This window comes from Bufo bufo, chromosome 3 (genome assembly GCF_905171765.1).
Source record: "Bufo bufo chromosome 3, aBufBuf1.1, whole genome shotgun sequence".
Taxonomy (NCBI): Eukaryota; Metazoa; Chordata; class Amphibia; order Anura; family Bufonidae; genus Bufo; species Bufo bufo.
This window is the reverse complement of record NC_053391.1, coordinates 58,700,744-58,728,155: the sequence shown is the minus strand read 5'-3', so window position 1 is coordinate 58,728,155 and position 27,412 is coordinate 58,700,744. Positions and strand designations below refer to the sequence as shown.

At 42.8% G+C, this 27,412-nt stretch overlaps 1 protein-coding gene across 2 annotated transcripts in view; it reads left to right on the top strand.

Annotated features, from left to right (window-relative positions):
* The window catches only part of NCAM2 (neural cell adhesion molecule 2), a 478,060-nt gene that overhangs the window by 241,886 nt on the left and 208,762 nt on the right, over window positions 1-27,412 (top strand). For both annotated transcript variants that reach the window (XM_040423215.1, XM_040423216.1), the window contains exon 6: window positions 20,270-20,387. In XM_040423215.1, the coding sequence (XP_040279149.1) occupies window positions 20,270-20,387 (118 nt within the window). The remainder of the gene's footprint in view (window positions 1-20,269; window positions 20,388-27,412) is intronic.

Genomic DNA, 27,412 nt, shown 5'->3' with positions numbered 1-27,412 from the left:
AGGACTCCACTGTTTAGTCAGTTTATCCTGGGAAAGATAATGATGACTTATCCTCAGGATAGGTTGTCATTATCACATCAGTGGGGGTCCAAGTCCCAGCATCCCTGCCGATCAGCTGTGTCAGGGAACCTCTGCGCTGACCGGAGCTCTGGTGAGTGATGCGGGCTCCCAGCAGCTTTCCAAGGATAGTGCCACCCGTAGTATAGTGGCAGTGCTCGGTATTGCAGTTCAGCTCCATTGACTTCAATGGGGCTGAGCTGCAACTAGGCCGTGTGACTGATGTACAGTGATGTCACTGGCCTAGGAAGACGCTGCAGCGCTCAAGGGCTCTTTTAACAGCTGATCAGCGGGGGTCTCAGGTGTCTTACCCCTGCAAATATGATACTGATGACCTATCCAGAGGATGTCAAATATTTTTTCCTGGATAACCCCTTTAATGGTCATGCAGTATTGTGGGTGATGCGCAGCCATTAACAATGCAGATCAACTAGACAGTGAGGTCCAAATGAATTAGGGCTCATTGACACGACCGTAAGTGTCCCGTTGCCGTATTGCGCACCGCATATGCGGATCCACGGTCACCCTTCACGGATGTGGACCTATTGACTTGAATGGGTCTGCAAATCCGGAGATGCGGAACGGTGGAACAAAAGTACGGAACAGAACTCAAAGGAAGCACTACGGAGTGCTTCTGTGGTGTTCCGTTACGTGCTTCTGCACCGCAAAAAGATAGAACTTGCTCTATCATTTTGCGGAACGGACGGATCGCGGACCTATTCAAGTGAATGGGTCTGCGATGCGCTTGCGGCTGCCCCACGGTCGGTGCCCATGCATTGCGGACCCCAATTTGCGGTCCACGGCACAGGCACGGGCAGCACACGGTCGTGTGAACGAGCCCTTAGGTGGAGCCTTCAGCAGTTCATACAGTTGTAAAGTACCCAGCACGGTGCAGTCGAGTCACAAATGCATCACGATTACGCAGTAATGTGTCCATTACCACAGCAAAACATTACCACAGTCTGTCCTGTCCGTCTTCTCTGTACTTCATGTCTTCTCATGAACTAAATTCCCCAGAGATTTAGCTAAAGTTCTTATCATCTGTATTCAGGATCATAATTCCTGACAAGTAGAGCAGAGAGGAGGATGAGGCAGCTCTTTACCTTAGTGTTGTGAAGTAACTTGTCCTCATGTGTGATCAGGACAGGTTTTGTGTGAACTGATAGGACAGTGGCCATTTTGTTTCCCCTAATGATCGCTCCCCAGACAAAACGAGCCATTATAACTAATTTAAGGTATTTCAGAATATAATTATAATAAAGTAATATTTAAGTATTTTCATTTTCTTAATTCCCTGGAGAACCCTTTTAAGGCACAGATGGCGGTCTAGCGGTTAGTTGTGCCACTATCTTCGATTTCGCCTCACTCACGCCAGGTCTAAAATTGTGGCCGTGGGCGGAATAAGGGGACGGGCAGGCAGGCACCTCTCATTCATCATTTTCTACACCTGTTTTAGGCGTAGAAAAAGGTCTAAATGTAAGACAGCGAGGAAGCTGTCTTACATTTAGTATTGGGGCCGGATGTGCTGAAGTTATGGAGAGGTCGCCACCTCTTTATAACTCCAACGGATCCTCCGCCAGCTATGGGCCTTTATTATGAACGGGGGTTAAAACGCCAGTCTTAAAAATGACCCCCTTTGACTTTTTTAACCCAGAATTCTGACACGATGGGAAGGAGACGTTCCCTCTAGTGTTCCAGTGTGTACTATGACAAGTGCAGCAATGTGAATTTCAATTTAATTTCACTGTAGAATTTCATAATTTGCAGACACTTGAAGGTAAATAAAAAGAATCACCAAGTTTTTTCTACAAAACCATGCAAATGACAGAGGAATCGCTAATGAAGTGATGGGTTAATGGCGCAAGTTGTGGTAAGAAGTTAAGTAGGCTGATGCTTGATGGTTTCAGAACTGTGAAAATCCCAAGGAACTGCAATATTGATTCTCATTTTGTACTAGTATGAAAGTAGTCGCAATGGGCTGAAGTGGTAAAAAATTTAATATTATGGCTGAATAAAACATTTCCAAATTAAATTACATTTAGTATGATATTAATTATATATTAGCAGTACGCAGGGCTGTAGCATAAAAAGCTCCCTGTCCAAAATCTCTACTAGGTTTCTACTCTTTTTGACTTCATGATTGTCGTGTAGTTCATAGTTACTATTGTACGCTGGATCTATATAAGCTGAATAGGAAGTATTCACCAGGGTGTAGCTATCAGGGGTGCAGTTATATTCGTTCCCAGATTCCCAAGAGGTCCCAGAGGCTCCTCTGCCACATAAGAAGTCACCAGCCTTACACTGTATAGAGTACCTGGTAGGTGGTGGTCTTGTCACTTATTTTACATTACGTATCCGGAACCTAAAGGGGTTGTGCACCTTTGACGGGGTTTTGGAAACCCCCCTCCCCCCACTTCCTGGGCAGACTTGCAGAGAGAAGCATACTTACCTGGCTCATGACGTTGGCTCCTACCTCCTTTGCTACACAGGGGACCGAGGCTTTCACAAAGAACAAACGGATCCCCCAGTCACAGAGCTGTTTTTTTGGGCTCCCTGAATATAAACTTTCTCCAATCACTGGCCGCAGCGGTGACCCTTTGTCATTAAGCAAGGGGCAGCATCTGTCTGCGGTGGAGTCAAACAGGAAGTTTAAGTATATCCGTGGAGCCTAATGGAGCAGCTAGGGCCATGGAGAGAAGGAGCTAGTGCTGAGAAGCAGGTAAGTATGCTTGTATGCTTCCCTTTGAAGGTCTGCCCAGGAAGGGGGGAGGGAGTTGCCAAAAGTACACAACTCCATTAAAGATACTCTTCTGAGTATCCATAATTTCATCTACCATCATTGTGAAATTAGCAGGATATACAGTATCTCCGCGCATCTGTCCCACCAACTTATGGTGGGTCTTTCATGTCAAAAAACCCTATGGGTCCTTCAGGTGTTGGGGCCCTGTTGAAGTTGCTACGGTATTTCTTCAGCCCCAAAAAACATATTTGTTTCTAAAATGCATGAGTCTACATAGTAGTATCTAGTTATTTAGTGATATTATCCAGTCCAGTGTCCAGCAGTAGTTCGACAGAGGCAATGGTAGAGCTTGCACTACATTCAAGGTAGGACTGGGAGTTATCGGGCCCACCAGAGGAACTTATTCATGGGGCCCAAACCCTATATCATCAATAGTCTAATAGATGTTTATTCAACGAAATATACCTATAGCTCCAAAAGTTATTATTTTTTTACTCCTGGACCTTTGGGGCCTGCTATGGTATGAGAGCCTGTGCCCTCCAGAGGATCCTCTGGTACTCATGTCATGAATAAGTACAGTCCGAAACGCGTTGACTGGTGTAGGTAGATGTCTTGCTATATTAGGCTGCCAGGGGCATAGCTCTTGGTGGTGTCATTCAAGTAGACGCCAGTATGATAAATAGCACATAGAGTAGTAGGTGGAGACCCAGTTACAATATTTGCCTTGGAGCTCAGGAATTGATGGTACTAGTGTTGCTTTTCTTCACCTTATTATGGTGCTCTGTGAATAATAAAATGAAGAATGTTGCCTGTCATACTACCTACTTTTCGCAGTTGTAGTGGTAGTAGGCTATGCCATAGAGACAGGGATCGTCGATTAAACGCTGATCTAGTGTGGGCCAATAGCATCCACTGAAAGGGTTAAATGGAAGTGCCTTCTTTATGAAAGGTAGGACGACTCTTAGCTGATGGGCCATGAGAAAAAGCAAGTAATCCCTGCCGGCCGATCATTCATGAGAAAAGAGCTGCTTGATACCGTATGTAACATATTACTTTTAAAGGCCTGTCTTCATGATCGATTCTCGGTCATAATGCACAATGGCGTCATAACACGATAATGCCGTACTATAGGGTATATATCTACGCCTATAATTATTTGTATTCATTGCCTCATTGCCTTCGGACGTAGTTAAACTTCTGCCATGATTGATGTAAAAATGACAATACCCTTCTAACAAAGCTAGAACCAGTCCTGTACCTCACATGGATCCAGAGATCTCCTAATTCACTGCTGCAATTGCTCTGCTAGATTATCTTCAGCCTGGCAGCTCATGGTGGGTGTCCTTTCATCTGCAGCTCCCACCATGTAACTGCCACAGCTTATAACAGAACATATGGCTGGAGGCAGTTGAAGATTTGGACTGAGCATGTTCGACCAGCTCAGTGAGATGGACAAAAAAAATAAGGAAACGAACAAACAGCAGATGGCGCTGTACAGATAGATTTTATTGAATGGCTCACTGGTTATAATACATTTTAAATAACATGCAATTACAAAACTATTCAGATCCAGGTGCTTGTTTAAAAAAATGTAGAATATGTTTTGTGACACAACCCCCTTTAAGGAGGACCTGTCACCTCTCCTGACATGTCTGTGACTACTTGCATTCCCCATGTAATAATTCAGGAGTACCTTTTCATATACAGTAACTCTATTTAGTGTCATTCATCTATTATTCCTACTAGACATTTAAAGGTCCATCTGGGTGTTACCAGTTGGGGGGGGGGGGGAGTTCTAGACAGTCTCACCCTATCCAATCAGTGCTGCCAGTGTCAGACTGAGCAGGGACACACACCTAACTGCTAACACCCAGTTGGACCTTTATTGTAGGGGCTAACTGGCCATAGACTACAGGAAAATTTCCCTGTGGGTTGATACCCGGGGCCGCCTGAACCCTCCTCACAGCTGCCGGCTAGGTGCTTAATGATGTGATGCTCTCAGCATCTCAGGCACCTGGCCAGCAACCACAGGTGCCTCCCTGAACTCAACTGTAGGACGCTGTGGTGAGGGCAGCAGCGTTTTGTGCTGTACTGTGGTATTTGCTCTTGCTGGGGCAGTATTTTGTGCTGCAGTATTTGGTCCTGCTGGGACGGTATTTTGTGCTGCACTACAGTATTGCTCGCCCCACCGACTTCTGTTGCCTTTGCCTACTTGTGTTGTCCCATCATCTCTCCTACAGTATGAAGCCTAGAAGGAATAATAGAGGATTGGCACAGTATAGAGTCATAAGAACAGACACTCCAGAATTGTTATTACATGGGGAATCCAAGTAGTTACTAATCCTTATTAAAGTTAGATCCCAGCCAACCCCTTCCTTCTCCAAGTCTTTCTTACCAGGGTTCCCTCATTTTTGAGATCTGCTGAAACCTTCTGTACTGCTCCCTGACTGCCACGATGCACAGATTTGCAAACAGTGCACACAATGCACAGGACAAGGCTGCGGGAAGAGTCGCTTGCCACCACCAGATGTTTCTACCCTTTAATTTTTCTAAATGTTTCCTTATGACTCCAATTTCTCATGATAGAAATTCAATATGTTATTGTGGCATGATAGCAAAACAGGCTGCAATGCTCATTGCAACCACTGGGTGGCCACACATAGACAAATATAACATAGACATCTCTTGCCAGAGTATGTTCTTTTTTTTTTTCATTCCAAACATTGTGTTGTTGAGCCAAAACGAAAGTTAAGGATGGACATGTGTACTGCGGCTTCGGCAGCTTGGATCCTTAAAGAGGTTGTCCCACGATAAATATTCTACATTTTTTGAACCATCACCTGGATCTGAATACTATTTCAATTGCATGTAATTAAAAATTATTCACTGAAATCTATCTGTATAGCGCCACCTGCTGTTTTTTTGTGACTTCTCTGTCCTGCTCACCAGCTGCATCAGAAAGGACACTCCCCCTGAGAAGATGCACACGCCTCCTAACTGCCAGCTTGAAATGAATCTAGCAGAGCAATTGGAGCAGTGAACGGGGAGATCTCTGGATCCATGTGAGGTACAGGGGTGGTTCTAGATTTATTAGTAAGAGATTGACATCTACAGTACTATATAGTATTGGATTTTCATTTTTACCTTAATCATGGGATAACTCGTTAAAGGGGTTTTCTCACTTTCACCAATTGGCATTTATCGGGTAGACAAAGTTGATACCAGGCACTTACTAATGTATTGTGATTGTCCATATTGCCTCCTCTGTTGGCTTCATTCATTTTTCCATCAATTTATACACTGCTCGTTTCCATGCAATCCATCAGTGGTGACCGTGCTTGCACACTATAGGAATAAGTGCCAGCCTCTCTGGGGGAGCTCACATAGGCTGGTGCTTTTTCCTATATTGTGCAAGCACGACCACCGCTGCTGGATTGCAGGGTGGTCGCAACTAGAGATGAGTGAAGTTCTTTAAAATTCGATTTGGCTGCTTCACTGAATTTTACAAAGAAAAATTATTTGTGACAAATTACTTTGTCATGAACACATAGTAGGTGCAGTGATGGGGAACAGTGATTGTGCCCCTCCCCCCATCATTAAACCCCTCAGATGCCGCATTCTTTGCTGATTGCGGCATTTGAGATGAATATTGCAGTGGTTGATCAGTTAAAAAAAAATGTAATTGTACTTACCTTATCCATTTGAGCGTGAAGAGGCCGCCACGGTCATCTTGCTTGAAGATCCAGCGTGAAATGTCACGCGGTACATGATGACGTCATCACGATGGCTGGGATTTTGCGCGGAAATTTCAAACAAGATGGCCGAGGCGGCCTCTTCGCTCTTAAATGGATGAGGTGTGTATGATTTTTTTTTTACCACCCATTTCAGGGTAATTTGATTCGTTATCACGAGGCACAAGGAAGTTCGGCTTTGTGGCAAATCTAATTTTCCCTGAAATTCGCACAACACTAGTAGTAACCATGGAAACAAGCAGCGTATAATAAGATGGAACAATGAATCCCTCCAGCAAAGGAGGCAATATGGACAATCACAGCACATAAGTAAGTGCCTTGTATTAACTTTCTATACATGAAAAATTTTATTTACTGAAGTGAGACGACCCCTTTAAGGCTTCTTTCACACAGCGTGCTGCGCTTTTGGTCCGGCTGCCTTTCTGCATGTTTTCCGTGCTGCGGCCGCATCTCTGTCCCGTCCCCATTATAGTGAATGGGATAAATGAGAAGTAGTGATGAGTAGCATAGGCAATATTCGTTTTTGCAATATTTCACTAATTGTTGGCCTAATATTCGCCATAAATTCGCAAATTCTAGAATTCGTGATCTCCAGTCATTATTTTCTTGATTGCGAAAATCGGGAATGTAATATTCGCGTATTGCGCGCGCAATACAGGCGTGGCTCACTTTTACTACATTTTTCAAGCTGCTGGAAGTTTCCTGAGACTGGAGAAAATGCACAGTAAAGTAATTCCTATCACACTACCTAACACCCTGCACTGGAACCTATCAGCTACACTATATCACTATCTAACCTACACTGACTGTCTGTATTATATATATGAGCTAACTATCTATCTAATGTAATTGGATAAGGATCCGGATGATTCAGCAAACCACAGAGCACAGCAATGAAACTGCTCGCTCTCCTAGAACTGCAAAAACACTGCAGAAAGTGGCTGCGAAGGAGGTTCTTATATAGTAAGGGGTAGGCACCTTTCCTATTCGTTGCTAGGGATGTTGCTAAGCTCTGACAATGACATTGCAGCCTTCTCATTGGCCCACAAGCAAGAAGGGAGGTTACTTATGAAAAAAAATCTAGAATATTCGCCATTACGAAGATATAGCACTATATACTACATCTTCGAAAATTCTCAAAGTGCCGATATCCGCGATAAAAATTAGCGATTAGAATATTTGCGATCAACACTAATGAGAAGCTCAGCTTAATGGTTAAATCACAAGCATAAATACTCGTTCCTGGTTAATGTTGGATATCTACTTCATTGTGGTATTACACTTGGCAAGCATCACTTTCTGACATGCCCAGGACATCATAGAGTTAACCCACTGGAGCGGTGCTCGGCATCTACGTGAATGTGCCTTTTCCCAGCATCATTTATCATTTCTAGCTTCTTTAGGAGACCACATAGTTCTCGAAATTTGATTCTTTGATATTTGATTCTCCTTTTTTGCCCGGTCATTCGCTGTCACGTTGGAGCTTCGTTTGCGCCTTTGATCTTACATTTAAAGACAAAGGTACATGTCTTCTCTTCAGAATATATTGGTGAACGCGTGTATTTTACGGTTACAAATCATTGTTTCAGAAAGCTTATGTGGCATCAATGCCTGATAAGAGGCAAGTCATATCCTAGTGATATACGCACTGCAGTTTCTGCATTGTTGCCATGGAAACTGCTAAAAAAAACAAATACATAACATATTCCAGCAGTGCCACAAGTAATACTTTTAAATACTATTGGCAAGCAATTTCCCCCTAGAGATCATTCTGCAGGTCCCATGGCAGCAATTAGCAATATAACCTTGTAAAATAACAATATCCTTTACTATCTTCCCAAACTAACAGTCAGAACTCATACCAATAATATTAGTAATAATAAGAATAAAAACAATATGTTACAAACTAAAATAGTCATACTTCTAGTAAAAGCTACTGTGGGAAAAAATAGTTAGATTTTTGTCCCTCTCTCTTCAATGTATACCACTGAAATAAAATACAAATATACCAATAAGGTACTATATACAGGCAGTATCCAACATTAGGTGCTGTAGGTGTCAAAGTTGTGCCATTCGATGTCTCAGTCCTTTGTAAACTAGCAATACGCACCATTGTTTATACTGTAAGGGTTATCCTATGATTAAAGGGCACCTGTCAGCAGTTTTGTACCTATGACACTGGATGGCCTGTTCCATGTGCGCTTGGCAGCTGACAGCATCTGGATTGGTCCCATGTTCATATGTGCCCGCATTGCTGATAAAATGTGATCACTCCTGGTTTTGTCAATCAGAGTTGAGAGGGCGCAGCAGTTGCAGGGAGAGCAGAACCTCTAGGTGTAACGGCAACGCCCTCATTGCCCCCTAGCGGCTCATTTGCATATATAAAAACATCCTTTTTCTCAGCAATGAGGAAACATATAAACATGGCCAGCAGTGCAGCTACCAATTTATTATCGGTGTAGGTTTCTGCCATATTTGCCAAAGAACTGTTGTAAAGAAACAAGATAGCATTTGGGATGTAGGATCAAAACTAGGTTATCATCTTCATAGTAGACTGCCTCCATGTTACCTTTGCAGTGGGCCCCTGAGGAGCCAGAGCGGAGGATGGGAGTGGTAGTAGCACTGAAGATGATGCACTACAGTGCACTCCCTCAGGCTGTCGCCTTGTGGGGTTGTTGCAGTGAATGAGGGGCACCCTGTAATCCCTAGGGGCATTCATTCCCTGTATCTAGGGCTCCTGCCTGATGGTAGTTTGGATAAATATCTCTGTGGGTGCAAGGCAGGGCTTGAAATGATGCAATGACCAGCGTGTGGTGTTAGGAGAGTCAGTAACCAGGCCAAATTGAACTTAACAAAATTATTTCTTTACTGTGCACCAGTAAGGAGTTGTAGTACATCCAGCAATTATCTGTTTCACCCAGATGTCCAAGCCGGAGCTAAGCAAGTAGTTGAAAACAATGGCCCTCAGAGTAATGTTTCTCTTGCTACATTCTCTAGTAGTGGGATCTCTGGCTAGAAATCATAATTTGTCACAATGTCTGCAATTCACACAGTGGCCTGCCATTACAATAATACGACTGGCCAAATTGTACTTGAAGTGGGCAGGATGTCTTATCTCATTATTCCGCCACTGCAGCAGGGCCTGAGAATGCTTTTCAGTAATCACCTTGCTGACTAAAATGTGGATGTCCTTGATTCCACTAATCTGGCGTGCATAGGGTGTCTTAACGTGTTTCCCCAATGCAGCAGGAAAGTCTGTAAGTCTACACTGGTTACCTTGTTGTCTCTCACACTGTAGCCATGAAAATTCTCCAAAAATTGTTCACTCTCTCTGATGGTAGCAGCGGACACATGGGGATCAGTTAGTATCCAAAAGCATTGAAGCTGAATGCCTGAGAAGAGGAGCACATCCTCTCTGCTCCCGTTCCGTCCTCACACTCTCTACTCTTAGCACAACTAGAATCTTTTGGAACGATGGGGAGAAGCCAGCCCACACGCTAAGCTCCAGAGAGGGTGTACAATTGCATATACCCCTTTCCACTGGGGTACTGCAGCTTGGATTATCTTTGCTTATGAATAACATATTGAAAGCTATGAGACTGACAGCTGGCTATATTTGTGTACATGAAATATAAAAATTGGAATTCATGTACAAGGCATATTACAAATCTATGTTACACGGGTCCATAATACAGCACCTATAGCCGGCTGTGTATCCTTACCTTAGTCTCCACGTTTATATGGCTGAACTCAGAAGTTTTTATGTTAATTATAGATTCATACAGACCGTGTAAAAAAAAAGGTGGCATGTTCTATTACATGCCCTATCACAGAAGTATTCACACTTTAATAGGGATAATAAAATTATAATGCAGACAGCGGCTATAGAGAAGGTGATGGCAGTGGAGGAGCTGAGCCCTGTTCTGTATTCCTGCAGAATAGGACCTTGCTGGAGACAGAATATATAAGAAAAGATGGACTCGGACCGTTATTTTCATACTGATTACTGTACAATATTTTATTATTAAGGAATGTGACTGGTAGAGAGATGCAGACAAACAAGGAGACCTTCTCATAGTTGGTCCGTTAATGACACTGACTATATTTGCTAGATTTGCATTTACACATGAATGCTCTTATTATGCCTCAAAGCTTTGCATCATCATGCCTAGCTGGTAATATCCAGTACAGATACATTTCTAGACGCTTCACATTGTGTACAAATATTTGCACACTTGTCAACCTACAGACGTTATCAGATGTAACTACAAGAGCTCTGAAATAAAAACATAAAAACGAGGAACATATCCTGCATGCTATGATAAATGGATTGGCGGATGCACATGGACACAAGGAGAAAAGCACATGACAGCGTCCTCAAGGCACTAGATGCAAAATCCAGACATAAACTAATACACAGTGGATATGATAAATGTGAGGTTCTTAGCAAGTGTAAGCTGGCAGCTTGATATAAATCTAGCAGATCAACGAATGTGGAGATCTCGGGAACCACGTGAGGTCCAGGGCTGCTTCTAGCTTTGTTAGAAGGAGATAGTCATGTGATGTCTGATTTTCATTTTTTTCACCAAACATGGGATAAACCCTTTATATTTTGTTGTCAACATTCTACTCACAAGGAATATGTGTTGAGCGAATGGAAGCTAAACAAATTTACTTCGATCCGAATTTCAGGAATTCAATTTAAGGATTCAATTTACCATGAAGCCAAATTTCCTTGCAATTCGTGGTGACTAAACAAGTTTTCCTGAAATGGCGCTAAAAAAAAATGCCTCATCACCTCATCCATTTGCTTGCGGAGGTGCAGTCGCGGTCATCTTGATTGCAGAAAACACAGCAAATCTTGGGCACACTGATGTGTGACGTCACCACATCATAGTTACATAGTTAATACGGTTGAAAAAAAGACATACGTCCATCACGCTGGCCCAGCGTGATGATGTCATCATGTCAGCGCGTGCAAGATTTGTTGCTTTTTCTTCAATCAAGATTGCCGCGACGGCCTCTTCGCGAGCAAATGGAAGAGGTGAGTATGTATTTTTTTGTTTGTTTTTAACCCCTGATGGACCCCTGTAAGGCCTCAATGTGAAAGTCAGATGCCACGATCAGCGTTAAACGCGGCATCTGAGGGGTTCAATGTCATTGCGCCTGCTACATACAACGGAATGTGATTCGTGACATAGTAATTCATAACTCAAATTTCTTTGTGAACTTCAGCGAAGGAGCTGAATCGAATTTTTGATAACTTTGCTCATCTTTAATCATCAGTGAAGTCTAATAGGTTACATGTGAGTCATCTCATGAAATATAGACCCTAGTGGCAAGTGCTACACATGAAATAGCTGTTGGCAAGGGTGTAGCTAAAGGCTCATGGACCCCGGTGCAAGGGTTCAGCTTGGGCCCCCCTTCCCTCAGTACTTTGTGGCTAGGGGCAGGGAAGCACATTGCCTTCATGCTGCCTGAGATAAAAATTGAAACAGAAACCCCCCTACCCCATACCAAATTCTTGACCTAACCCCCAGGGGTGTTGCTAGGGTCTTAAAAGATCTAAGGCCTAAACCCCAATGAATATGGCCCAGTTCTCTAAATCAACCCTCCCCCCGCACACCGTGTTTTGTTGTACTTGCTAGACAGCAGCACATACCTCTCACATACAGCGTCTCCAGGTGGCGTCTCCTCTGATGTAGAACTTCTCTGTCATCATCTTCTCTATTCGGTCCGGACTTCTTTCAGCCGTGCCTCGTCTCTGCAGAGTGTGACACACAGACATGATAGCTTCCTCACATTTCTATCATCATCCCCCAATCTGGAGTCCCTACAATGTTATCCTGCTTCTCGCTGTGCCCCCAATACCCCCAAATACTATCCTGAAGAAATATCAGTGCCCCCCATAGTAATAGTGCTCCTCATAGTCCCAGCAATAGTAATTCCCTTCTAGAATGCCCTCATTAGTAATATTGACACCTACATTACCCCCAACAGAGATGATGCTCCCCAAGAATGCCCCCATTAGTAATACTGCCCTCTACAGTGCCCCTATTAGTAGAAGAGTCCACCAGTATTAATAATACCCTCACAGAGCCCCCAGTAGAAATAAGGACCCCTATTGTTCCCCCAGTGGTAATAAGGTCCCCCATAGGGCTCTTAGTAGAAATAAGGTGGATCTAGAAGTCCCTTCTATAGAGACCCCAGTAGTAATAAGAATTCCTATAATGCCCCCTGGTTTTATAATACCCCTACAGTGCCCCCAATATTTATGCTGCCCCCTACTGTTATAATGCCCACCTTGAAGTACCCCCAGTATTTATAATGTCCCCTGCAGTGCCCCCTGTAGTTATATTTCTCCCTCCACCATACAGTCACATGTAAATAACATCACACCATCTCTCCAGCCCCCTCCAAAATACAGTCCTATGTAAATAACATCACTCCCCTCCCTGTCTCCAGTCCCCTCCAATATACAGTCCCATGTAAATAATATCACCTCCTCCCCAGCCGCCTTCAACATGCAATCCCATGTAAACATCACCCCCTCAACATACAGTCCCATGTAAATAACATCACTCCCTCCCACAGCCACAATCAACATACAGTCCTATGTAAATAGCATCACTGCCTCCCCCTGCCCCCTCCAACATACAGTCCCATGTAAATAACATCACTGCCTCCCTCAGCCCCCTCCGACGTACAGTACCATGTAAAAACATCATCCCCTCCCACAGCCACCTTAAACATACAGTCCCATGTAAATAACATCACCCTGCCCCAGCCCCCACCAACATACAGTCCATGTAAATAACATCACCCTGCCCCAGCCCCCACCAACATACAGTCCATGTAAATAACATCACCCTGCCCCAGCCCCCACCAACATACAGTCCATGTAAATAACATCACACAGTTCCATGTAAATAACATCCCTCCCTCCCATACAGTCCCAGTTAAGTAACCACAACTCCCAGCATTGCTCTGCCTCTCCCTTCACTTACCTCTCCTCATGTAGCAGACATCACCACAGCTTCTTCCCCCAGGTCTTCTGCACTTCACTGCGCTCCTCTTCTGCACTAGTCACATGATGGTGACATCATCACAGGTCCTTCTCAACCACTGCCTGTTTTACTCTCATCACAGGTCTTTTATATCTTCCAGTGCATTTGATTCAATTGTATTGCCCTCCTGGGGAAGGCAGTACAGTTGTATCTAGCTGACAGGCAGGACATTAGGGGCCTGGGACAAAACAGGGGCCCAGGCCCTGAATGTTTTAACCTACCAACACCCCTGCTAACCCCTTTTCTCCAGCCAGAGGTGTAACATGACCAGCATGCACTTTCTATAATACTGATGTTTTCTTATGCGTCACAAGGGTCTTTGGGCCCCCTCAGGCTCCTGGGCCCAGTAGCGACTGCTACCTCTGCACCCCCTATAGCTACGCCCCTGGCTTTCGACCAAAGGATCATTCATCCGACAGCTATCTCTTGCGACGACCCTATACTCATAAACGTTTGCTTTGGCTAAGCATGTATGTGTTGTCAATAGGGAGAGATGAGAAGAACAAAAGGATCAGGAAAAAAATGTACTTTGCCCGATCCTTATCACCCCCAGCATCATCTGTCAGGGAAATGTTGAAACCTCTCCATCAGTGGCGTAGTGTGGGTTGCCAGCACCCGGGACAAGCCATGTATTGCCCCCCCCCCCAACCCCAACCTATGGACACGCCCCTTTTTTACAGATAATGTAGTAGTCCTATGTAATACCACAGATAATACAGTGATAAGTCTCTGAGTACAGATATTTTAGTAGATGGCTGTGAGACCCCAAAATTTAAAACACACACAATGTGACCTGAAGTCTGGGGCTGGGCTGTGGCGGTGTGGGCCAAATTCTATATATACCCTCCCCCCCAACCCTACCGTGAAACAGATATGTGTTTGGACATTACATACATCACTACAAAATGTACAGTAGAATACAGCAGCACATACCTCTTCCATCCAGTGACATCTCCTGTCATGTAGACTTTCCTCAACACCTTCATTCAGAGATAAGCCATGAAACCTTCTTTCAGCCGCGTCTCATCTCTGAAGAGTTTCACAGAAAAAATGTTTATATCCCTTACTTTACTATCATCCTCCCCTCCTGGTGCCTCATCCTGCTGCTACCCCTAATAATGTGGTAGAGCCCCAGACAGATAGTCCCCCATAATAACATGCTCCCAAACTGTCCTCCATGGTAATAGCGTTCCCTACAGCAGGGTTCCTCAACTCCAGTCCTCAGGGCCCACCTGACGGTCATGCTTTCAGGAATTCCTTACTACTAAGAAGGTGATATGATCAATGTCTATAATTAGTGCGTCAGGACTTACCACAGGTATTCATTCTGTGGGATATTCTGAAATCATGACTGGTAGGTGGGCCCGGAGGACTGGAGGTGAGACACACTACCCTACAGTATCTCCAATAGCAACCCCATTAATTTGTGCTCAATAATAATGCCCCCATAGGGCCCCTAGTAGAAATAAAGCCTCCAATAGTGCTGCATCTATGTTGGGTGTGAACACAGCCCGGATCCATGCAGAGCAGGTCAGAGCACCTTTACCACTTGAGAGCAGGACTTTGTTCTATTTACAAGGCTCCAATAGTGCCCCAGAAGTAACAGAAGGGGCCATTATATATATTAATAATACAGAGGGGGCTATTATATATATATATATATATATATATATATATGTATATTAACCACCTCAGCCCCCCTAGCTTAAACCCCCTTAATGATCAGACCACTTTTTACAATTCTGCACTACACTATTTTCACGGTTTATTGCGCGGTCATACAACTTACCACCGAAATGAATTTTACCTCCTTTTCTTCTCACTAATAGAGCTTTGATTTGGTGGTATTTCATTGCTGCTGACATTTTTACATTTTTTTTTATTAATCAAAATTGACCGAAATTTTTGCAAAAAAATGAAATTTTTCACTTTCTGTTGTAAAATTTTTCAAACAAAACTACATTTCTATATAAATTTTTCTCTAAATTTATTGTTCTACATGTCTTTGATAAAAAAAATGCAATAAGTGTATATTTATTGGTTTGCGCAAAAGTTATAGCGTTTACAAACTATGGTACAAAAATGTGAATTTCCGCATTTTGAAGCAGCTCTGACTTTCTGAGCACCTGTCATGTTTCCTGAGGTTCTACAATGCCCAGACAGTAGAAACACCCCACAAATGACCCCATTTCGGAAAGTAGACACCCTAAGGTATTCGCTGATGGGCATAGTGAGTTCATGGAAGTTTTTATTTTTTGTCACAAGTTAGCGGAAAATGATTTATTTTTTTTATTTTTATTTTTTTTCTTATAAAGTCTCATATTCCACTAACTTGTGACAAAAAAAAATAATTTACATGAACTCACCATACCCCTCACGGAATACCTTGGAGTGTCTTCTTTCCAAAATGGGGTCACTTGTGGGGTATTTATACTGCCCTTGCATTTTAGGGGCCGTAAAGCGTGAGAAGAATTCTGGAATCCAAATGCGTAAAAAATGCCCTGTGAAATCCTAAAGGTGCTCTTTGGAATTTGGGGCCCTTTGCGCACCTAGGCTGCAAAAAAGTGTCACACATGTGGTATCGCCGTACTCAGAAGAAGTAGGGCAATGTGTTTTGGGGTGTATTTTTACATATACCCATGCTGGGTGAGAGAAATATCTCTGTAAATGTCAACTTTTCCCATTTTTTTTATACAAAGTTGTCATTTTACAGAGATATTTCTCTCACCCAGCATGGGTATATGTAAAAAGACACCCCAAAACACATTGCCCTACTTCTTCTGAGTACGGCGATACCACATGTGTGACACTTTTTTGCAGCCTAGGTGCGCAAAGGGGCCCAAATTCCAATGAGTACCTTTTAGGAGGGCATTTTTAGACATTTGGATTCCAGACTTCTTCTCACGCTTTAGGGCCCCTAAAATGCCAGGGCAGTATAAATACCCCACATGTGACCCCATTTTGGAAAGAAGACACCCCAAGGTATTCCGTGAGGGGCATGGCGAGTTCCTAGAATATTTAGTTTTTTGGCACAAGTTAGCGGAAAATGATTTATTTATTTTTTCTTACAAAGTCTCATATTCCACTAACTCGTGACAAAAAATAAAATTTTACATGAACTCACCATACCCCTCACTGAATACCTTGGGGTGTCTTCTTTCCAAAATGGGGTCACATGTGGGGTATTTATACTACCCTGGCATTTTAGGGGCCCTAAAGTGTGAGAAGAAGTCTGGAATATAAATGTCTAAAAACATTTTTTTTACTAATAATAATACAGAGGGGGCCATTATACAGGTGAAACTCGAAAAATTTTAATATTGTGCAAAAGTCTATTTATTTCAGTAAGGCCTCATGCACACGACCATTCCGTTCTTTGCTGTCCGCAAATTGCGGATCTGCAAAACACGGAGGCCACCCTTGTGCCTTCCGCAATAGGACATGTTATATTTTTTTTGCGGGGCCACGGAACGGAGCAATGGATGTGGACAGCACACAGAGTGCTGTCCGCATCTTTTGCGGCCCCACTGAAGTGAATGGGTCCGCTCGGACCTCACCCGAGCCGCAAAAACTGCGGCTCGGATGCAGACCAGAACAACGGTCGTGTGCATGAGGCCTAATGCAAATTAAAAGGAATTGCATTAATGAAGCTTAAAATTAGAATTTTGCAAAAAGGTTCAATATTCTAGGCTCAAAGTGTCACACTCTAGTCGGCTAATTAATCCATACCCCCTGAGCAAAGGGTGCCTCAAAATTGTGACTTTGGGGTTTCATAAGCTATAAGCCTTAATCATCCAAATTATAACAAAGGCTTGAAATATCTCGCTTTGCATGTAATGAGTCTATCTCATATGTTAGTTTCACCTTTTAAGCTGCATTACTGAAATAAATGAACTTCGCACAATATTCTAATTTTTCGAGTTTCACCTGTATACCTTAATATTACAGAGGGGTCATTATATATTATAGTTATACAGAGGGGCCATTATATATAATAATTATACAGGGGGCCATAATATATTATAGCTATACAGAGGGGCCATTATATATAATAATTATACAGGGGGGCCATTATATATTATAGCTATACAGAGGGGCCATTATATATAATAATTATACAGGGGGGCCATAATATATTATAGCTATACAGAGGGGCCATTATATATAATAATTATACAGGGGGGCCATAATATATTATAGTTATACAGAAGGGCCATTATATATAATAATTATACAGGGGGGCCATTATATATTATAGCTATACAGAGGGGCCATTATATATAATAATTATACAGGGGGGCCATAATATATTATAGCTATACAGAGGGGCCATTATATATAATAATCATACAGGGAGGCCATTATATATTATACAGAGGGGCCATTATATATTATAATTAAACAGAGAGGCCGTTAATAATGGCACCTCTGTATATTTATAATATATAATGGCCCCTCTGTATAATATATAATCGCCCTTCTGTATAATATATCATATGGCCCCTCTGTATAATATATAATGGCCCAAATTATTTCCCCCACCTCCATAGTGCCCCTAGTACTTACATAAAAAATAAATAAATACTCACCTCTCTTCCTCGCCTCTTGTAGCCTTTGCTCGGGCATCCTGGCGCAGGCGGTCAGGAACACATCACTGTGCCCTTCTGCGCCGCGTCATCACATCATCTTGGGAGACCAGGCGCAGGAGGTCACGGTGATGTAATCACGATCTCCTGCGCAACTCTACTGCCTTATAGGCTTGAGGCTTGGCCTTAAAGGGAACCTGTCACCTGGATTTTGGGTATAGAGCTGAGGACATGGGTTGCTAGATGGCCACTAGCACATCCGCAATACCCAGTCCCCATAGCTCTGTGTGCTTTTATTGTGTATAAAAACCGATTTGATACATATGCAAATTAACCTAAGATGAGTCAGAGCTTGAAAATATGACTCTTCTCTGGTCACACAAGTAAGATATGACTCTTTTATGTTAATTTGCATATGTATCCAATCGTTTTTTTTACACAATAAAAGCACACAGAGCTATGGGGACTGGGTATTGCGGATGTGCTAGCGGCCATCTATACACAAAATCCAGGTGACAGGTTCCCTTTAAACTTATAAAGCAGAACGGAGGGGATGGGAGCCATAGGGGGTCTATAGACTGGACTCAGTGAAGTATTTTCTTGTGAGGTTTTTTTAGAGGGATATTTGTTAAAGGCTAACAACTAAAATTTGAGCATTGATTTGTGACTATAATATTTCTTGGAGGGGTTCAGGAAGCTGTGTAGTTGTGGTGAAGTTGTTTTATTATTTTTTTTATTTTCCTCTACATCTAGAGATTTGATTGACTGGGAAGACATAGCCTTCAGATTCACCTGTATTTTCCCCTGGCAGATGTATCATGCCAGAAGCCTCTCCTGGAAATCTCCTTTATAGCAGAGGCATTCTACTTTGTATGGTTGTCGCAGCCATCTAAACTACTCTTAAGATCTTCTAACATCCCATTTAAAGCTCTGGTTGAACATACATCATGGAGAAAGTTGATGTTACACTTTGTGGGGATTCGCTCTGGTAGTTAGGACTAGCGGATGCAGTATAGAGGCAAAGTACACAGTTCTTGAATCAAACAGATGTGTTTAATCACACATTGGTGTATAACAAAATGCAGATAAGGTGTATCACAAAAAGCAGATGGCTTGGTGTTTGGTCACACACACAAGGAAAGTCCATAAAAAATAAAAGTCATCTTTTCTCCTGGGTGTTAATTCACACCCTGTTAGCAGTTCAGCCTCATCAAGTCCATAGGCGGCCTGTTCACCTTTAGAGGGGCCTGAGTCATCCAGCCCGACTCAAACCACAAATACCAGTACAGCCCTCAGTTCACAGCACACAGACTCCTGAGCTCCACTGTCAGAGGGAGGTAACTCCACACACCTGGCAGTGCTGGCTGGTTTTCATGCCTGGCAAAACCCGGCCTGGAACATGGGGAGTAGTCACCCACCCAGCACTTTGACTACTCCCAGTAAGAGCCATCCTGGATCAGCTATGACAGCTATGCTAACTCTCAAGGTGTCAATTAGCAAAAGCTGCTGCTGACACATAAAATACCGGCTCTTACTTCACCGAGGCCAAGAACCTCAGTAACACATACCTTCCATCCACGATGATTCCAGGTACCTTCTTACAACTTTAAAAGGGTTCTATGAACTTTAGTATTTTTTTTTTCTTTCCCAGAAATGATGTCCCTGTTGTTCATGGTCTGTGTGTGGTACTGCAGCTCAACCACCCCCTAGCACTGTGTCCCCTTTACTGTTTTCCCTGTACAATGGTGTTCTCAGCCATCCGCTGTACAGGAAACTGCAGCCCGGCTTCAGTTGAGTGAATGGCGTTGTCCTGCATTTTCTTGCACAATGGATGACTTGGAGCATTGATGTGCAGAGGGGGTGCAGCCCTAGATCAGCACTGAGGTCTCTTCATACTGGGGGATGATGGGGATCCCACAGCTTGGACCCCCACCAAGTAATATGCTATATGCAAACAGATTTCAAAGCCATAGGAGGAAAGTTAAAAAAAAAATATTCTTTTGACTATTTTACCTTTTATTATGGAAAATATAATAATGGAGGAAAACTATTTTTGTATTGTTTCAGTTCCTCCAGCTATCCTAATTCAACAAAGATCCTTCAATGCAACTGCAGATCGTCAAGAGGACATTACTATATTTTGCCGGGCCACTGGCTCTCCCAAACCTTATATTAGCTGGCACAGGTAAGTTCCTTGTCTGAATGTGCTAGAAGAGCTAGAAGACATATGTATCTACTGTGAAATGACTTGTCATAGAAGCTGCCTTACTCTGAATTACTGTGCATTGTTAAGATTGTGAATTTCCTTTGTCTAGTATGTTCTAAGCCTTTGGGGTCATTTATAATTTTATGAAAATATCACATAAGACATTAAAGGTCAGCCACTCAAGGAAAAAGCCAGTTGCATATAAACAGGAGGGGGGCAGGCTGCAAAATGATAGGAAGTAATTTCACACATTCTCCAGTTCCATCCTGCAAAAATTTGATTTAGCAGCCTCGCCGAATTACTTCATCATGAATAGTGTTGAGCGCGAATATTCGAATTACGAATATTTATCGCAAATATCGCAACTTTGAGAATTCGCAAATATTTCGAATATAGTGCTATATATTCGTTATTTTTTTCCATGTGAACACATGATTGCTCCCTGCTTCTTAATAGAAAAAAATGACAAATATTCTAAAAAACAAATACATAGCACTATATTCTAGAGAGTGATTGCCAGGAGATTGCTACGATAATACAATAATGATTAACCCTAAATCCAATCTGTTAGTTGTCACAGTGATTCCCTACCCACTTCCTTAACAATGTGAATTATTAGAAAGCCAAATGGGAAAATTACATTTTTCACAGAAAAAGGTTATGTGTCCTGCTACAACAGATATATGACCATGACCAATGCATTCAATAAGAAGTCAAGAGAACCATTGTTATGTCTGAACAAATGGTGGTTGCAAAACTACAACTCCAAGGACAAAATCCTGTAGGTAAAACTTTGCTTAATGGGTAGCTGTTTAGTCATGGATTATTTTTGGTAGGATAACATACATTTTCATGGAGCTGTTATGATCCCCATTGTGTCAGACACCTCTGGGGATTCCAATTTCCTTCATTGCTCTAGAAACATTCTTAGGTTAAATGACTTTAGGCAGTGAAAGCTGACTAACAACCATTATTGGCTACAGGGAGCGTTGTGAGTTTGGGATATCTTGGTATTGAATAAATAATCAATAATGTTTTTTAGAGATGGCACAAGAGGTACTTATCCTGTGCACTTCACCACCTTGTGAGCCTAGGGGCATCCACCACTCACTCTCACTGATGGCCGTTTGGTAATTCTCTGTAGCCAAAAAAATTGGTTGACAGGTGGCTACATAAGTGTGCAACTGTTTTGAAATCTAAGGGAAACTCTGTCATGTCTGTCTTCATAACAACTGTAGACCTCGATGGAGATGGTGGATGATACACTAGGCAAATGCACGAAAACATTGAATTTGGATGGTGTTGCTCTCAGTAGCATGTTGAATAAGGAGTATTAAGAAGATCTCTACAGTGTAAACTTTTCATTATCGATTACATTTTCCACATGTACCAAGAGTCGAACCATCTAAAGTCATATTTTTCACACATTCTCCAGTTCCATCCTGCAAAATCAATACTGGAACCTATTTAGACAGTTACCAAGGTCAAATGGCTCAGCTTGAGACTTATGGTGACCCTGGAGATGTTGGTCTTATGATTGTAATGCATGCCACGAGTTGTGCCAATAGGCCTTAGATCTTGGACGTTCCTTCATCTATGCCTAGACTGTTCCCCTCTTTTTACTGTCCCGCCCTCCTTTTACCCTCCATGTTTGGGATCTCACCTGTATATGGATGAGATTGGAGATGAAGTGGAGTCTGGGTCCCAGAGTTGAGATGGGGGGCCTTCCAAACGTAATCTAGAGCTGATACTACTAATAATAAAGATGAAAAACTGCAAATTGGAACTTTACTGGGAAGTTTCTTTGTCAGAAAAGGTTATTCTATACACACTGTGGATTGGATGTGTATATGATATGTCATTGTGTGTCTTCTAGCCTGAAAGGTATTGCAATTTGTGTACAGAGCGCTTGATGTCTATGCCTCCATGGGATCTGCAGCAATGTCCAAATTTAACTCGAAGTCTCCAGGCCTTGACAGCTATCTTCTGTGTGTGGTGTGATTTACTGTGATTGACAGTGTCTATTCCAGGGAGAACTAAACACTGTGCACTTGTTCTTCAGATTAGCAGGAAAGAGGTGCATATCAATGATACAAGGGGAGATGCAGGTGGCTATGTCTTGTCTAAAGCTCCTCTGTTGAAAAATTCATCTTGACATTACATTGATGAAGTGAATGCTGCATTTCATTAATGACGTTGTGGTAAACATTGGAGTGTCACCCATGAGAAGCTGATTTGTCAATGACATTTAACCTAAGTTCTATTTAATATGGGAACAATGAGACCAACTACCCTAGAGGAACGCGACAGTAATGAGTCCTTTTATTCCTGCCTCCTACTGTTGGGTTGTTGCTTAGTAATTCCTTGTAGGTTGTCTGAACTTCTGGAGAAGCAAGGAGTGCATTTTCTTTTGCTGCTCATTATTTTTTTTTTCTTAGTTTAGTTTTTTTTTGTTTTGTTTTTCATTTTACTCTTTGTTGCTCTTGTGATTATTATTATAATTTTTATATTTATGGGAATATTAACCCATTCTCTCAATATTGCATCCAGTATATATAGACATCAGAACAGTGTTGACTCATACAGAAGTATAACATTACATTAGATTGTTAAAAAGGGTAAAAAAAAATTAAAGAGGGACATTTATATATCATATCCGTTATGCCACTTTTGTCCCATAAAAATATCACAAGTGATGCCCACTTGTGACATTTGATGCATATTTTTGGGACATTTGGTCAAATTTTGGGACATTTGGTGAGTCTCACCACTTTTAGAAGTGGAGTGGAAAGTAGGTCATAATTTTATATAGAAACACCTTTAAAGAAGTTCTCTGAGATTTTTATACTGATGACCTATCCTCAGAGTAGGTTGTCAGTATCTGACCAGTATCTGTCGATCGGCATTTTTTTTGTAGGCAGTTAGATTTAATTGGTAGCATATACCGAGTATATTAGGTGATACATGGTACAAGGTGATGTAATACCACAACTACCGTGATATGGAGATGCTTGTATGAAATACTGCATGGTATATTTATTGGATATCTTCAGCATTCTGACGGGACTTTCACTAGTAATGACCCCTATAGTGCCCCCACGTTGGTAAGAGAAAAAAAAAAGCATTTCCCATTCAAAGCCACCATCTGCAGTGCACACCTATATCCCTGCACCATTTGTATAATGCCTCATATAGTGAACTCAGTTCGTAGGAGGGCTCAGGGCATGGACTCACCGGGATATTTCCCTATAAGGTCTGTGATCGATCTGCCTCCGTGGGCACCACAAGAGTAGATATAGCCAGATTTAAGAAGGCTTTGTCCACTGACCTGTGGCTGTGCAGGTGTACTATAGGTCCCACTGAACTGAGCCTGCTGTCTCTGGCTCCTTCAACTGTTTAGTTTTGTGCATTGGAAACTGCCTCACTCCGCTCCGGCTATTGCAATAAATCAGAGCTTTGCTGCAGGGACTTCCTGATAGATCCAGATGCCTAGGAAAACACAGAGCTCTGTCCGCTGGTGGAGCTGTACCATCAGGTACAAGAGCATGCATTACGGGTGTCTCGGTGCTGGAGCTCAGAAAAGAGGAACTCGGTACAATAAATAGGGCATTTTAAATTATTATTGCAATAAAAAATTAGTTTTTATTCACATTACATTTTCTTCTCTGATAGCGCCCCCTGCAGGGCCGGTGCAAGGATTTGTGCCGCCCTAGGCAAAGATCCATTTTGCCACCCCCTCATGTCACTCACTCACTGACAGACACACACACACATACTGACAGACAGACAAGCACTCAGACACTCACTGAATGTCATACACATACACTCCCTGACAGACACACATACACTCACTGACAGACACACACTCACTCACTGACAGACACTCACTGACAGACATACACCTACACACTGAAACACACACACACACACACATGGAAACTCACAGACAGACACTCACTCACTGGCAGACAAACATACACATACTCAATGACAAACACACAGACACTTACTGACCGACAGACATCCACACTCACTGACATACACACACAGACACTCAATGACAGACAGACATACATTTACTGACAGAAAGACAGACATACATTTACTGACAGAAAGACAGACATACATTCACTCACTGACATACACACACAGACACTCAATGACAGACACACATACATTTACTGACAGAAAGACAGACATACATACACTCACTCACTGACATACACTCACTCACTGACATACACACACAGACACTCAATGACAGACACACATACATTTACTGACAGACAGACAGACATACATACACTCACTCACTGACATAGATACACAGGCAGACACTCACTCAGTCAAACACTTAAACACTCACCTCCCTGGGGTCCAGTGTGGTGCAGCTCCTCAGTCCTCCAGCACGCCGTTTAGTATGTCGGGGCCGGAATGACATCATATTCCGGCATCACAGAGGGCGCACGAGGGAGGAGTGGGAACTGCTAGAACAGCCTCCCTTGCCGCCCGCCTCCTCTCCTCCGGTAATTTACTGGTAGAGCAGGCACCTGATGCCTGCTCTGCCATATTTAATAAGGACCTACACCTCCTGGCCCCCCTGTAACGGCGCTGGGGGCGGCTCAAGAGCCGCTCGCCCTGTCGCCCAGGGCTGCAGCCCCAGTCAGGGGGCGCCCACCAGGGCGCCCCCAGCAGGCCTGCGCCCTAGGCGAACGCCTAGTTCGCCTATATGGTTGCTCCGGCCCTGGCCCCCTGCTGTTTATCCTTCTGGTCCACCTTCTTCTGCATTGAGTAGCTTCCTTACTCCCTTTCCCTCCTCCCAACGCCAGCCTAGTGAGATTACATAGATGCAGTTGAAGCCATCGAGACAACTTTCTTTCAATAATCCCTACTTCTAAGCACATAGAAGAATAGATCTGTATCTCCCTCTAGGCAGCAGAGAAGGAAATTGCATGTGTATCTCTGTAACCAAATGCAAGGGGCTGTTTTGTATGCAAGAAGTAAGGGTTTAACAAGAACTAAGTGCAGTGCATCCTGGGACATGCAGGTGCTTGATGAGCTTCTGGAAAAATAGCAAAATTGCTCAGCTCATGTTCATGAAAGCAGGAAGAACTGATACAGTAGGAAACGTCTCACACGCAGGAAGTACATTTAATCCCAATGCACATCAGAACATCGTTCTTCACCGTATAATTCAAGCAGAAGTCATTCCTGTGGACTTCACTCTCCGAACTTGCCTCACCAAGATTCCTTGTCAGGAGACAAATGAGAGGGAAGAAAATTGGACGTTAGTACCCGTAGACTGCTGAAAATACTAAAGAAATGTATTATATATGCAAAGGAAAAATTATAACAGACATATCAATAAATAAAACACGCTGACTACAGGCAGCAGAAAGGCCTGACTCAAGTTTCACACGTAGCTTCTCCCGGGGCACACACTACCCTTCACACATCCTCATTTAAATATATTGTGCTGCATACCAATTAATAGAATCTATAACATAAACAAATACATAATTGTGAAATACAGTATGTCACAACAGTGAGTGCACCCCTCACATTTTTGTAAATATTTTATTATATCTTTTCATGGGACAACACAGAAGATATGACACTTTGATACAATGTAAAGTAGTCAGTGTACAGCTTGTATAACAGTGTAAATGTGATGTGCCCTCAAAATAACTCAACACACATTCTCCCTCCCCGGTGTCATGTAACTTGTTAGTGTTACAAGGTCTCAGGTGTAAGAGGAGCAGGTGTGTTAAATTTGGTGTTATCACTCTCACACTCTCTCATACTGGTTACTGGAAGTTCAACATGGCACCTCATGACAAAGAACTCTGTGAGGATCTGAAAAAAAAGAATTGTTGCTCTACATAAAGATGGCCTAAGCTATAAGAAAATTGCCAACACCCTGAAACTGAGCTGCAGCATGGTGGCCAAGACCATACAGCGGTTTAACAAGACAGGTTCCACTCATAACAGGCCTCGCCATTGTTGACCAAAGAAGTTGAGTGCACGTAATCAGCGTCATATCCAGAGCTTATCTTTTCAAAATAGACGTACTGTATGAGTGCTGCCAGCATTGCTGCAGAAGATAAAGGGGTGGGGGGGTCAGCCTGTCAGTGCTCAGACCATACACCGCACACTGCATCAAATTGGTCTCCATGGCTGTCATCCGAGAAGGAAGCCTCTTCTAAAGATGATGCACAAGAAAGCCTGCAAATAGTTTGCTGAAGACAAGCAAACTAAGGACATGGATTACTGGAACCATATTCTGTGGTCTGATGAGACCAATATAAACTTATTTGGTTCAGATGGTGTCAAGTGTGTGTTGTGGCAACCAGGTGAGGAGTACAAAGACAAGTGTGTCTTGTCCATAGTCAAGCATAGTGGTGGGAGTGTCATGGTTTGGGGCTGCCGGCAGTGGGGAGCTACAGTTCATTGAGGGAACCATGAATACCAACATGTACTGTGACATACTAAAGCAGAGCATGATCCCCTCCCTTTGGAAACTGGGAGCAGGGCAGTATTCCAACATGATAACGACCCCAAACACACCTCCAAGATGACCACTGCCTTGCTAAAGAAATTGAAGATAAAGGTGCTGGACTGGCCAAGCATGTCTCCAGACCTAAACCCTATTGAGCATCTGTGGGGTATCCTCAAATGGAAGGTGAAGGAGCGCAAGGTCTCTAACATCCACAAGCTCCGTCATCATGGAGGAGTGGAACACAATTCCAGTGGCAACCTGTGAAGTTATAGTGAACTCTATGCCCAAGAGAGTTAAGGCAGGGTTAGGGTTAAAAATAATGGTGGCCACACAAAATATTGACACTTTGGCCATTTTCACTTTTGTTGCCAGTGGTTTAGACATTAATGGATGTGTGTGAGTTATTTTGAGGGCACACCAAATTCACACTGTTATACAAGCTGTACACTGACTACTTTATATATATGTTGTTTCTTCAGTATTGTCCCATAAAAAGATATAATAA